This window comes from Orcinus orca, chromosome 2 (assembly GCF_937001465.1).
Source record: "Orcinus orca chromosome 2, mOrcOrc1.1, whole genome shotgun sequence".
In the NCBI taxonomy this organism is placed as follows: domain Eukaryota; kingdom Metazoa; phylum Chordata; class Mammalia; order Artiodactyla; family Delphinidae; genus Orcinus; species Orcinus orca.
This window is the reverse complement of record NC_064560.1, coordinates 64034157-64046833: the sequence shown is the minus strand read 5'-3', so window position 1 is coordinate 64046833 and position 12677 is coordinate 64034157. Positions and strand designations below refer to the sequence as shown.

At 47.8% G+C, this 12677-nt stretch overlaps 1 protein-coding gene across 4 annotated transcripts in view; it reads right to left on the bottom strand.

The window, feature by feature from the left end:
* NTRK3 (neurotrophic receptor tyrosine kinase 3) overlaps positions 1-12677 on the bottom strand; it is a 386619-nt gene that overhangs the window by 255103 nt on the left and 118839 nt on the right. For all 4 annotated transcript variants that reach the window (XM_049707010.1, XM_049707011.1, XM_004284778.3 and 1 more), the window contains exons 5-8: positions 9010-9167; positions 8080-8222; positions 7307-7448; positions 6530-6826 (exon numbers count right to left, since the gene is read on the bottom strand). In XM_049707010.1, the coding sequence (XP_049562967.1) occupies positions 6530-6826; positions 7307-7448; positions 8080-8222; positions 9010-9167 (740 nt within the window). The remainder of the gene's footprint in view (positions 1-6529; positions 6827-7306; positions 7449-8079; positions 8223-9009; positions 9168-12677) is intronic.

The window sequence follows — 12677 nt, the reverse complement described above, 5'->3', positions numbered from 1 at the left end:
TTATGAGCTGAATTATATCTGCCCAAAATTCATATGTTGAAGTCCTAACTCCCAGTACCTTAGACTATGACCGTATTTAGAGATAGGGTCTTTAAGAGGTAATTAAGTTAAAATAAAGTCATTAAGGTGGGAACTAATCAAATATGACTGGTGTCCTTATAAGAGGACACTAAGACATAGACGTACCCAGAGGGTAGATGGAACCAACCCTGCTGACACCTTGATCTCAGACTTCCAGCCTCCAGAACTGTGAGAAAATAAATTTCTATTGTTGAAGCCACTCAGTCTCTGACACTTTCTTACAGCAGCCCTAGCAAGTTAATACATGGATTATAATTCATAGAACAAAATAAATACCCATGAGTCCATACTGATATAACGAAGTAATTTAATCAACAAATAAGAAAAGAAAGCTTTTCCTTACAATAAAATCCAATTAATAAACGTAGAGGAAAAGGATAGAAATAGAAAAATCACCATTGACAAATGGCACACTAATATTTGTTTCAGGCAAGAATCATCAATGAATGCTAAAACTAATGTGTGAAAGAATGATAAGAAACAAGATATTTACAAAGCTTCAAAATACTATGCTTATTAATTACAGAGGAGAAAAAAATAGTCACTCTGCAGTGGAGAAACCTAGCAGACACCATCCTGACCAAGTGATAAAGTTAACATCACTGGTAATAAAACGTACAGACGTCGTGTACCCCTGACACAACGTACTGAACGGGCACAGCATCACTTCTGTGGTGTTCCTGCCAAAAATGCCTAACTGGCATTCAATTGTGAGAAAACATCAGGCAAACCCAAATTGTGGGACAGTCTACAAAATAACTAGTGAGGATCCTTCAAAAGTGCACAGTGAGAGAGTGGCATGGACATATATACACTACCAAACGTAAAATAGATAGCTAGTGGGAAGCCGCCACATAGCACAGGGAGATCAGCTCGGTGCTTTGTGACCACCTAGAGGGGTGGGATAGGGAGGGTGGGAGGGAGGGAGACGCAAGAGGGAAGAGATATGGGGATATATGTATAACTGATTCACTTTGTTATAAAGCAGAAACTAACACACCATTGTAAAGCAATTATACTCCAATAAAGATGTAAAAAAAATAAATTAAAAAAAAAAGTGCACAGGTCGTGAAAGACAAAGAAAGCCTGAAGAACTGCCCCAGATTTAAAGAGAATAAGGTAACATGGCAGCTAAATACAATGTATCAATATAATCCTGGATTGGATCTCAGAGAAGAAAAGGACAGCAGTGGGACAACTGGTAAGATTTAGATAAAGTCTGTAGATTAGGTAATAGGGTTGTATCAACGTTACTCTCCTGGTTTTGATCACTGCCCTGTAGTTATGTAAGATGGTAACACTGGGGGAAGCTGGGTGAACAGTATAAGGAAGCTTTTTTGGTACTATTTTGTAACTTTTCTGGTAAATCTCAAACTATTTCAAAATGAAAAGTTAAAAATCTTTAAAAATTTTTTAAAGAAATATGGATTATTGGTCCTCACCCCAGAGTTTCTGACTCAGGAGGTCTGGGGGAGGTCTTGAGAATTTTGCATTTCGAACAAGTTTTCTTGTTCTGCTGGTCCCTTTGAGAACCATTGCATTTTACTCCACTTCCTCCTGGCACAAGCCTACCACACCCTGAGAAATAAGAACTTATTCGTTCATTCATTCACCGTGGGTCTTCCATTTACCCAGGCCCTTGGCTAGGCTTTCACAGTCATTGTACTCATAGCTCTATCAAGTATGTGCCAGCAAATACTCTTCCCTAGCTACCCGTGGGGGAAAATTGATGCCTTTCTGTGAAGGAGTCCCTTAGAGAAAGCCTTATTCACAGTAAATTCACTGCTAATAGGTTGCTTGCTCATCATCCACTTTGTGTTGTTTTGTGGGAGAGCAATACAGCTTTCTCCAGATTCCTGAGTGTGCCCTTCAGGCCCCCCACCCTCTTCTAAACTTCAGGTGACCAAACGGCTGATTTGGGAGGAGGATGGAGGCAAGGGGGCCCTAGCCTTGGCTTCAGAGCCTGAGAAAAGAGAGGTGCCAGATCAATTCCTAGTTAACACCAATTTGCATATTTCTCATAAGGCTCTCATTTATTAGAGAATATGCTCACGTCAGCCAAATGTTTTGGCCGAATCTGTAAACCCGGTAATCTCTCAATCAGCCTATGAATGCTTATCTCCTTTGCAAGAGCCTGGAAACATTTATACACCCAGGAAGCACACAAGCCTTGGAACAGCCAGACCTTCTGGGTTCTCTCTAACCTATGGGAGGACTCAGAACTTCACCCTGGAAAAGGATGGTACCCGAGAGTGGTCCTCACCTCAGCCCGCACCAGCAGGCTGGGAGGACAACCGGACCAGTGTGCCAAGGCAGCATCTGAATCCCAACAGGAACTGGGCATGAAAGCAATGCACATGTGTCCTCCAGATCCCAAAAGCCTCAAGAAAAACCCAGTGGGAAAAGCCAGTGGGATCCAGAGAATGGAGAAGAGAGGCAGCAGCTTGCGTCCAGATAGAGAGAGATGCACATAGACGTGATAAGGAGAAGAGATGCCCTGGCTTCAGGTGTGAGGAGGGAGTGGGGAGCTGCGCCAGGCGTCCACACGCTTTGCCCACCCAGCACAGAAGGCCACACGCTGCTGCCGCCTCTTTTCCCCCAGCACTGGCAGGTTGGGACCACATTCTAGTCTCAACAAGTGCGGCTATGGACACTGGGGCAATGGTGTCCCCCACGGTTTGTACCCAGGGCCCTGACGGAATTCTGATTTCTGCTGTCACAAGATCATGATGAAGAGGTTTCCCAGTCAGGTAAAAAGAAATGAGAATTCAAGAGTTATGGCAGCTCACTTATTCCTAAACGTTTTGTCAAGTGTTCTCATATATTTGTTGCACATGTGCAGGCAAACACACACACACACACACACACACACACACACACACACACACACACACCTTGTCAACATTCCTCCTTCTATCACATCATCATCTAAGGACCGCCAACATTCCAGGTGCCACCTCGACCCTAACATGATCCCCGGCCTCCCCTGACACTCGGATCCCTGACTCCTCACGGTCCCCACTCCTAGGCCCAGATCCCTGGAGCACCAAAGAGGATTCCATGCTCCTAGAACAAATCTCCCTTTCCAGAGACTGGTTCCTACACTAAGGCTGAACCCCAGGCTGAACATTCTAGTGCTTCTTTGGAAATGCAGAAGGAAACACCAACATTTGTATAGCATGTGAAGTTTACAAAAAGCTTTTCCAGAACATTTTCATTTCAATGTCCTGCTCTGAAAAAATCCTTCTGATGGAGGCCTCTGCATCTACAGACGGCTCCACTGAATATGTTCAGTGCAATCAAAGCTCTCCTGTGGGTCTCCAGCCCATGAACAGTCAGGAAAGGAGACCCTCACCCTCAGATCTCTGTTTTTCCCCCAAAACAAATCCCTTTTCAGTTGCCCTTGGGTGTTTTTTTTATATATAATAATAAAATCAAACAGTAATTCTGTGCTTACTCTGTGCCAAGCACTGTGGGAAATATTTTAGGTGGATTAATCCACTATGTGCGAATTAATCTTCACTACAATCTTTGAGGCGGAAGCAGGGGATTGAGTAATTTGCCTGAGATCATAGAGCTGATAAGCAATTGAATGAGAATCTGAATCTTGGCATTGTGACTCCATAACCACTACCCTAGTAAACTACCTGAAGGCTGTCTGTTAGAACTTACCAGCTTGATTAGAGAGCAACGACCAGATCTAGAACTCCTAAACTCAACTCCTAAACTCTCCACCTAGAATCCTAGTCGTAGCCAACGGCTATTGAACCTTCCCTCTATCCGGACACAGAGCTAAACACTGGGTGGACATCACTTCATTCATCCTCAGGGCAATTTAGGCGGGAGCTCTGGTTATCATTCCCATTTCACAGATGAAGAAACAGGGGCACCGAGCAGTGATCATCCTTCACCTCACGCCAACCATGTGCTAAGCCCCATTATCGGGGCCAGTAGGGCCACAGATAGGATAATACTTCCATCTGTCTGATTTCAGAACCCTTGCTCTTAATGTCTGTTTTGCTGCCTGGGAGCGAGAGGGGTACAGATGACAGATACAATGTCCCCACACCACAGCAAGAGAAGAGCAGGAGTCCACTGAGAGCCTTTGTATCCAGGCTCAGCAGGTGCGAGGTTTACTGTCCACTCCGCTGGATAATTTACTCTCCTGACGCCTAGGTATTTTGTCTCTTGACATGACTGGCCCATCTTTTCCCTGTCACTGCCTTTCCATCATCCACTGACTCCTTTACAAACAAGCAAACCTTCGCACAGCATGGCCCTGGCAGGGTGTAGATGGGTTTGAGGGACCCACTGCAGGTGAGCTGTTTCAAGTTCCTCTGTAACTTCACCCTCCCTCTGGCCTCCTGGGTCCACAAATGTCATGGCAGGAGATGGCAAACGAGGGAGTGTCTGAATTTTCGGGGGCGGGGGGCTTGTTAAAATACAGACTGCCGGGCCCCACCCCACAGTTTCTGATTCAGTAGGTTTGGGTGGGGCTCCAGGATTTGAGTTCTAACACCTGCCCAGGTGATGCTGATGTTGCTGGTCTGGAGACCACTCTTCGAGAACCACTGGCCTGAGGAGAACTGAAAAGGTGACAGGCGTATCCAGAGATGAAGAGGAGGGGCAGCTGTGTCTCTTGGGGACAGAGGAGGTGTCTGTATGGCTGCAAGGATGCAGAGAACTGCTTCCCTCCCAAGGCGAGGGAGGACAAAGGAAAAGCCGTGGCCACTGCTCCTGCTGCCCCATGGCCAGGACACCCTCTGCATGCAGAAGCCAGGGTGGCTCCCCCTCCCTCCCAAGCATTCCAGGGCTCCCTGCTCTCACCAGGCCCCAGAAGCTTCCCTTTGGAAACAGAAGCATGACTTTGGCGAGGGCTTCACTCCTCGCCCATCAGGGAGTGTCGACTCTCCTCTTTAAAAACAGATTCCATTCTCTAATCACCAGATGGGCACAAGCAGGGCAAAGGGCCACTCCAGCCCTTTATGCCAACAAAGCCTAGCCTGACTTTGGCCCCAAAAAGCAAAGTATCTCTGCATCTAAAAGCTGCTGCTTCTGCAGTGCAAGACAGGACTCTTTCAGCTCCCGTGTGGCCCACAGTGGGAAGTGTCCTGAGGCCTCTCACTGGGCATACTTGGAATGATGTTGGAAATGTAGGACCATATGGGATGGCCAGGGTCTCAAACATCGGCACGTTCTCAGTCCTCTCCTGAGTGATGGCTCCACCATCCCCTGGCCCTCAGTGGCAAGAATTTAGCTTCCCAGGCAGCCTCATCTCTCCAGAGTTTCTCTCAAAGCCTCTAAAGTTCGAGTTTCCTTGCACTAAGATTAAAAAGGCCTCTTGGAACTGCTACCCTCTGATTATCTGTATGCTGTGAAATCACCTTCACAGAAGCAGATGCTGCACAGTGCTAGTACTCCAATGCCCTGTGTGTGTGTGAGAGAGAGACAGAGAGATCGAGATCAGTCTTTACACTCCCCTTTATCTCATTAGAATCCTGGATTTCCAGGAATTGAAGGCCAAGAGGTCTGTTCCCAGCAGACATCACCAAGGTCATCAAAGATATATGGCTTCACTGACAGAAACTTATCAGCTACCAAAACCACCCCCCAGAGATGCTGCAACCACTTTCACTAAACTCTTGGGAGTATTTTCTTCTCCTCTAACTTCAGGAAGGTATTTGAAATATTCTAGCCCAGACAGAGAAAGACAAGACTCCCCTCCCAAATATTCAAACAAAGTTCTCTCATCATTTCAATGACCCCGTCCACTAGAATCAGCACCATCCAGGCTGACAGCATCAGGTACCCTCCACCCATCAGCTCACCACGGAGCTAGAGGAAAAGAGCCACAGACCTGGAAACCCAGCCAAGGCCTTATTACTACTCAGCAAGTGGAAAGATTCTGTTCACTGGCCTGTTACATGTGGGGTTGAACCAGATAGACCCTGAAGCCCCTTGTAATGGAAGGTCATCAAACCATCGTTAGGTACCAAAGCCTGTGATACATGCTTTGTCTACTTTAAAAGTATTTAAAAGTCACGAGATTCTTATGGGAGAAGTACAATCATGCCCATTTCACAGATGAAGGTATTGAGGCAACGATCATGCCCAGAGTCCCCCAACAAAAAAAAGAATTGGGTCCAGATTCTCCGCCATTCTTATCCACCTCTCAAGTCCCCACTTTCTCTACCGTAACACCATATGCCCTTATATGTACAGCTGTGTACTTCTGAGGGGGTCTTGGGTTTCACTGTGACTGCTATTGGAAATCAGAGACTTCATCTAGTTTACACAAAATTCTGGTGGTGGCTGAGTATGTTCCAGTGTGTGTTTGGTTGTCGATGACGGTATTTGTGTTGATGCTGCTTCTCCTCTCAAGCCCCCACTCCCCGTCCCACTGAGCTCCTGGAGGGGATCAGTCACCCCAGAGCGGCCCTGCCCTCACCTGGAAAGGGCTCCTTGAGGAAGTGGCCATTGATGGTCTGGTTGGCTGTGCCCAGGGGGTTCTTGGCGATGAGGGTATAGTTGCCGTTGTTGTAGTGGGTGGGCTTGTTGAAGAGCAGGCAGCCCTCGGAGACCTCGCCCTCCTGGTAGTACTCCACGTGGATGATCTTGGACTCACGCAGCGGCTGCCCGTTATGCAGCCAGTGCAGTGTGGGCGGCGGGTTGCCGCGCACCACGAACTCGATGCAATGTTCCAGGCGCAGCTCAGGCTCCTCCAGGCTCACCACGCGTGGGGGGTCTGCCGGGGAAAGGCCAGCTGACACCCAGAACACAGAGCCTCTGGTGTCCCAGAGCAGCCTTCCAGGAGCTGAGGTGGGCAATCCAATTCTTCCCCACCCCGCTTTAAAAAGACCTGAGGGAATCAGAGGTTCCCCCCCAACACCACCCCCAAAGAGGGGAAGAGATGTCTGTCTTCACTCAAGCTTCCTGGATCCACTACAGCTGGAGGGTTCCCTCTCATGACCTTTTAGGGGTTTAGCAAAAGGCAGACTTGGAGTAAAGTCAGAGCTGAGTTGGAGGTGCATCATCTTCTGAGGGACAGGGACACCCCTTCTGGGGTTACTAGCCAAGGACTGACTTGATTTGCTCAGTCCTGCCCCACAGGAGTCTTTCTGCCCTTCCTGGTGGACCAGGCCCATTGCAGCAGCTCTGCCCGGCCCCAGCCTCCTATGCTGAGATCCCCAGGGTCCCAGCCGCCCCCCACAGGGCATCCGCTCACAGTGGACAGTGAGGGCGACGCTGGCATTGCTCATGCCCACCACGTTCTCTGCAATGCACGTCAGGGTGAAGCCGTTGTCCTCACTCGTCACATTTACCAGCGTCAGGTTGATGGCGTGTACATTGGTCCAGTTCAGATTTGTCTAAAAACCCAATAAAAAAACCAATAATCATGTGTATAAAATAAGCTGCAGGGATGTATTGTACAACATGGAGAATAGAGGTAATATTTTATAATAACTAAAAAAATGTTTGACTGTACATTTTAAGTTATGTATACTTTACCACAATAAAAATTTAGGAAAAGATAAAAGAAAAATTAGATGATGGTACAAAAAAAAAAGACAACAATCAAACAGTTTCTACAAGGGCGGCTCCCCCACCTAACCCCCAAACACCTTTAGGAATCAAAAGGAAAGCTGAGCAGTAGGTGAAGGAGGCCTTGCTGGTGAAGGCACATTGACCAAGGGCCAAGCTCTCTACAGTCAAGAGCTCAGGTAACACTCACACTTATCCCATGAGATGAATGGTAGCATTATACCCATTTCACAGATGAGGAAAGTAAGGTACAGAGATGTTTATAGCATGTTCAAGATCAAGTTGGCTAGAAAATGTTGCAGCTGCGTGGAACCCATGTCTATGTGCTTCTTCCTATAGAAATAGGACCACAAACTTCCCTTCCTCTTCTTCCTTATTCTCACGTCTCTTGCTTCTATTCATGACTTTAGCTCATTAAGACTAAGAGGTGATAGGTCCCAAGCTTCAGACGCCTACCTGGTGGGTGTTGATGGACTGCAGTCCGGTGACTATCCAGTCCACGTCGGGCAGGGGCGATCCAGAGCCATTGCAAGTGATGACAGCATTGTCACCCTCCCGTACGGTCAGGTTGGCATGGCTCACACTGATCTCAGGCAGGTCTGGGAGGGAGGACAGGGTGGGTGAAAAAACAGGCAAATACTTGCTACCAAAACTTTGTCCATGGGGGCAATGGTGGCACTGCTTGGTTTGTCCAATAATGACTCCACAAAACCTGTGTGACCTCTCAGAAGTCCCCCAAGTCCCAGAAGCTTCACACCACCTCCCAAGCAGATGGTAGAACTCAAGATTTAAGCCCATGCAGTTGGACGTGGTGGTTGGGGAGCAGGGATTGGTGAGGAGGACAGTTGCTGAAGGAATGCAGCTCTAACAATGACATCAAATGACATCTTCCACTTGGGGCACTGGTTCTCAAAACTTTGGTCCGCTTCAGACTCCCATGGGGATCTTGCTAGAAATTCAGATTTCCAAACTCATCTCCAGATATTCTGATCTCTTAAGTCTGTGGATGGACCCAGACATCTGCTTCTCTAAAAGTGCCTTAGATGCTCCTGATACAGGAGATCCAGAGACCACACCTGGACATAACACTCCTTCAGGTTTGCTTAACAGGGAACTGACAGAGAGAAAGGACTCTGGTCCAATGACAAAGAGCACACTTAACCCTTTTCTGCATCCCTGGAACCAACCTTCCCACGGCTGGCTGATGAAGAGACAAGAATGAGCAAGGAGGTAAGAGGGGAGCCAGATCTGCACCCAATGCAGAGTTCAAGGCTGGGAGGGCAGTGGGGAAGGAAGGCCCTGGCTTTCCCAGCTGATGCGCAGCACCGTCCCTGGTGTCTGAGGGAGGCCCGCATGGAGCCAGCTGGGACCGGGCGGCTCACTCACCGCACTGACTGATGTTCATGCGAAAAAGTGGGAGCTGGGAGCCATCGGCACTGATGCAGTAGAGGTTCTGGCTGTTCAGCTTGGCCTCCCCCTGCTCCTGCCACAGCTGCATCCAGCGGATGTCACAGCTGCAGTTGAAGAAGTTCTGCTCCAACCTCCTGTGGGCGAGAAGCGAGGGAAGGGAGCCCCTGAACCGAAGGTGGCCCAGCTCCCTCCCAGGGCTGTGAGGCCATGCATGGGCCCCCACCTGCTCCTCAGGGACTAAGGAGATAAGGGTTTAGCAAGGTCTCCAAAGAAATAAAAAATACTTATAGAAGTCCATGAATTTATTTAGTTTTTAAACAAATAAACTCATTCCAAAAAAATCCACTCCACTGAACTTACCTGCCAAAGAGACCTTTAAAATACATCGGCTTGGGAAGCTCCTCTTCTCAAAACCCTCCACTGGCCTCCCAACTCTTTGAAAGTCAGAGTCAAAGGCCTACGGGATCTATACCACCCTCTGTCACCTCTCTGACTTCATTGCCTGCCTCACCCTCTCCTCCTCTTCTTCAGCCACTCTGACCTTGCTGTGTGTCAAGTTTACCAGGATGACCTGCATGCTCCTGCCTCAGGGCCTTTGCACTTGTTGTCCTTTCTGCCTACAGAGTTTGGACTGAGAACATATCTGCTAGATCAACTCCCTCCCTTCATTAAGGAATCATATAGCCTTCTCTGACCACTTCTATAGGAAAGTTACCACCAACCCCTGCCCTCACATTGCCCAGTCCCTTGCCTGACTATTTTCTTCTTTCTGGTATTTGTCACTGCCCAGCATCACTTTAAATATTTATTTGCTTGCTTGCAAGTTTGGGGCTAGCAGATGCAAATTAGTATATATAGAACGGATAAACAAAATAAATCCAAAAATTAAAAAATAAATATTTGCTTGCTTGTTTATTATCTGTCTCCCCAAATAAAAATTAAGTTCCATCAAAGTCAGAGACATTGCCTATTAGGTTCATTGCTATATCCCCAGTACCTATAACTAAGCCTGGCATATAAATACCCGTTGAATGAATAAAAGGAGGGAGGAAGGAAGGAAGGGAGGGAGGGAGGGAGGGAGGGAGGGAGGGAGGGAGGAAGAAAGAAGCTATTCTCCCTGGGGAGAAGGTGATTCGCTGTTTCCAATATCTGCTCAAAGCCTATCTTGGGACCAGCTTTATTCCTTCATAAATTCAACAAAATCCTTAATAAGCACCTCATCCATGTCTGGCTGTGGGCTGAGTGCTGCTGAAACAGAAATGAATAATCAGTCCCTGTTTTCCAGGAGCACTCATCTTGGTAAAGAAGACTGTCTGATAGAGGAAGAGTCAAGTTCAAGGCCTTCCTTCTCCATTCATTTTCCTTGTGACTTAGAGGGAGTCATCTCCTTGGGGGGACAATTGAAGGGCATAAGCTGATGTAAAACTCTTAAAGGCAAGGGCACCTGATAAATCTGAATGCCAGGATCACTCAGGGGAACATGATTCTCTTTCTGGACCAGTAAGGGGATGAATCTATTGGTGCCCAGAGGGAGGGCCACTTGGGTAACTGCACTAAGATCCAGGATATTTTTGACAACTGGCAAATTCCAAAGTAGTGAAGCACACATCAGCATTAACCAGCTTTCAGAAAAAAGTGAGGCCCTTGGAAGGGAGGAATCAGTGCTTTCTAGCCAACAGGACAGCACAGGTAGAATGTGCAAACACCCCTGTATGATATCCTCTTAGTCTAAAAGTGCCCATGACTTTGCTCTGCACACCACACTCTTTCAGCAAAGGAGACAAGAACTAACCTTCATCAAGCATCTGCCTCTCACAGCTGCACTCAGAGCCAGCCAGTCTCTCGTCGTCATGCACAAGAGGGACCCCCTCCTACGTTTGGAGGAGTCAAGTCACGTGCTCAAGGTCCCTCGGCTGGTATGTGACAAAGCAGGGCTTCAAAGCTTAGCCTGTTGGACTCCAAAATTCACGTACTTTCCCCGCCATCTATCACGTGTAAGGCGTAGCTAGATGGGAGATTCTAGGAGGAGTAAGCAGGATCCCTGAACTTTGGAAGCTTGTGGAGGGAAAGACTGGGGAAGAGTTAGAGGGATGATGCAGGCTGGACTGTGGAAACAGGAAAGAAAGCTTGTGCTACAGCAGGAGCACCTGGAAATAAAGCTGGAAGGGCAAGTGGAAGCCAGATGGTGGAGGACATTCACTGCCACATCAGGAAGCTTGAAATGCATCCAAGAGGCAGTGGGAACCACCGAGGCCCTTGTAGTTGGAGAATGAAGTGAACAAAACTGTAAGAGTAATCCAGCAATGTTGAACAGGATCAACCAGAGAGGAGGACAGCCGGAGACTGGGACCCCGGTTAGGATGTCTGATAAACACAGGGTCACCGTGTACAGTGCTGAAGTTCATGCATGTCTCAATGCACCCAGCCAAACGGATGAATGGGGGATGAAATCCAGCCTGCATACCCTTGACCAGACCCGGTACCTGGCATGGGGCTCTATCCACCCAGAAGAGGCATCTTTTCTCATTCACATATAGGTACCATATAGGCTAGCAGGCTCCAGGTCAATGTTCTCCAACTTTTTGGTCTCAGCACTCCTTTTCACTCTTAAAGATGACTGAGAGTCTCAAAGAACTTTTAGGTGGAGTATATCTATCACGATTTACCATATTAAAAATTAAAACTGAGAAAAATTTAAAACACAAGAACGCATTAGCACAAACTCCATCAAGCATCAGAGGAATGATGTTAACGTATGTCACGTGGCCTCTGGAAAACTCCACTGCCCACGGGAATGAAAAAGGCAAGTAACATCTCAGGGTTATTATGAAAATAGATTTAACATCTTGGTCTCCCTGTAAGGGTCTTGGGGATCCCCATGGGACCCTGGACCACCATGAGAGAATGGCTGCCTAGTTACTAAGAGCCTGGAGTAGAGAGGTAAAAATTGGGGAGAAGGAAGGCGAAGATGGACCAAACATCATAAAGGAAGACACGGTGGTATTTGGTGCTTCCTTGGAGGTAGAAGAAAAGGAAAGAGTAAAAGATGACCCCAAGGTTTTAAGCTCCAGGGAATAGGAAGTCAATGGAAGACAGAAGTATCTTTGGTTGAAAACAGAAGAGAAAAACCAGTGGAGAGGAAGAGGGGAAACATATTAGGAATCGGGTCAGGGCAGGGCTGGGGGTGGGGAGGGAAAGGTAAGGTCCTAGAGCAGCAAAGTGACGGATGAGGTCCAGGACCCTTGGAGGGGTTTGCCCTGGGGTCAAGGCAGATGCTTCTGCAGCTGAGAAATGAGGGAGAGGAGAGAGAAAAGGTAGACAGGAGAAAATGAGAGAGAAGTCAAAAAAATAATTGGATAATAACGTTTGCATTGCATTTACTCTGTGCCCAGCACTACGCTGAAGGCCTTACATGCCTCACCAGCTCTGACCCTCACAACAAGGAGGAAGCAGGGGAAGGGAACGTCTGAGGGCTTCCTTAGGAAACACAGGAGGTCAAACTCCCTGTCCGGCGTTTCTGGGGAAAGGGAGTGGAACAGTGGTTGGGAGTCACGCGGTAGGGGCTGTGAGGAGAGGCCTGGCAGCCCTGCTGGAAGGATACTGAGGGTCCAGATGCCGGAACACATGCACACTGAACCAGGTCA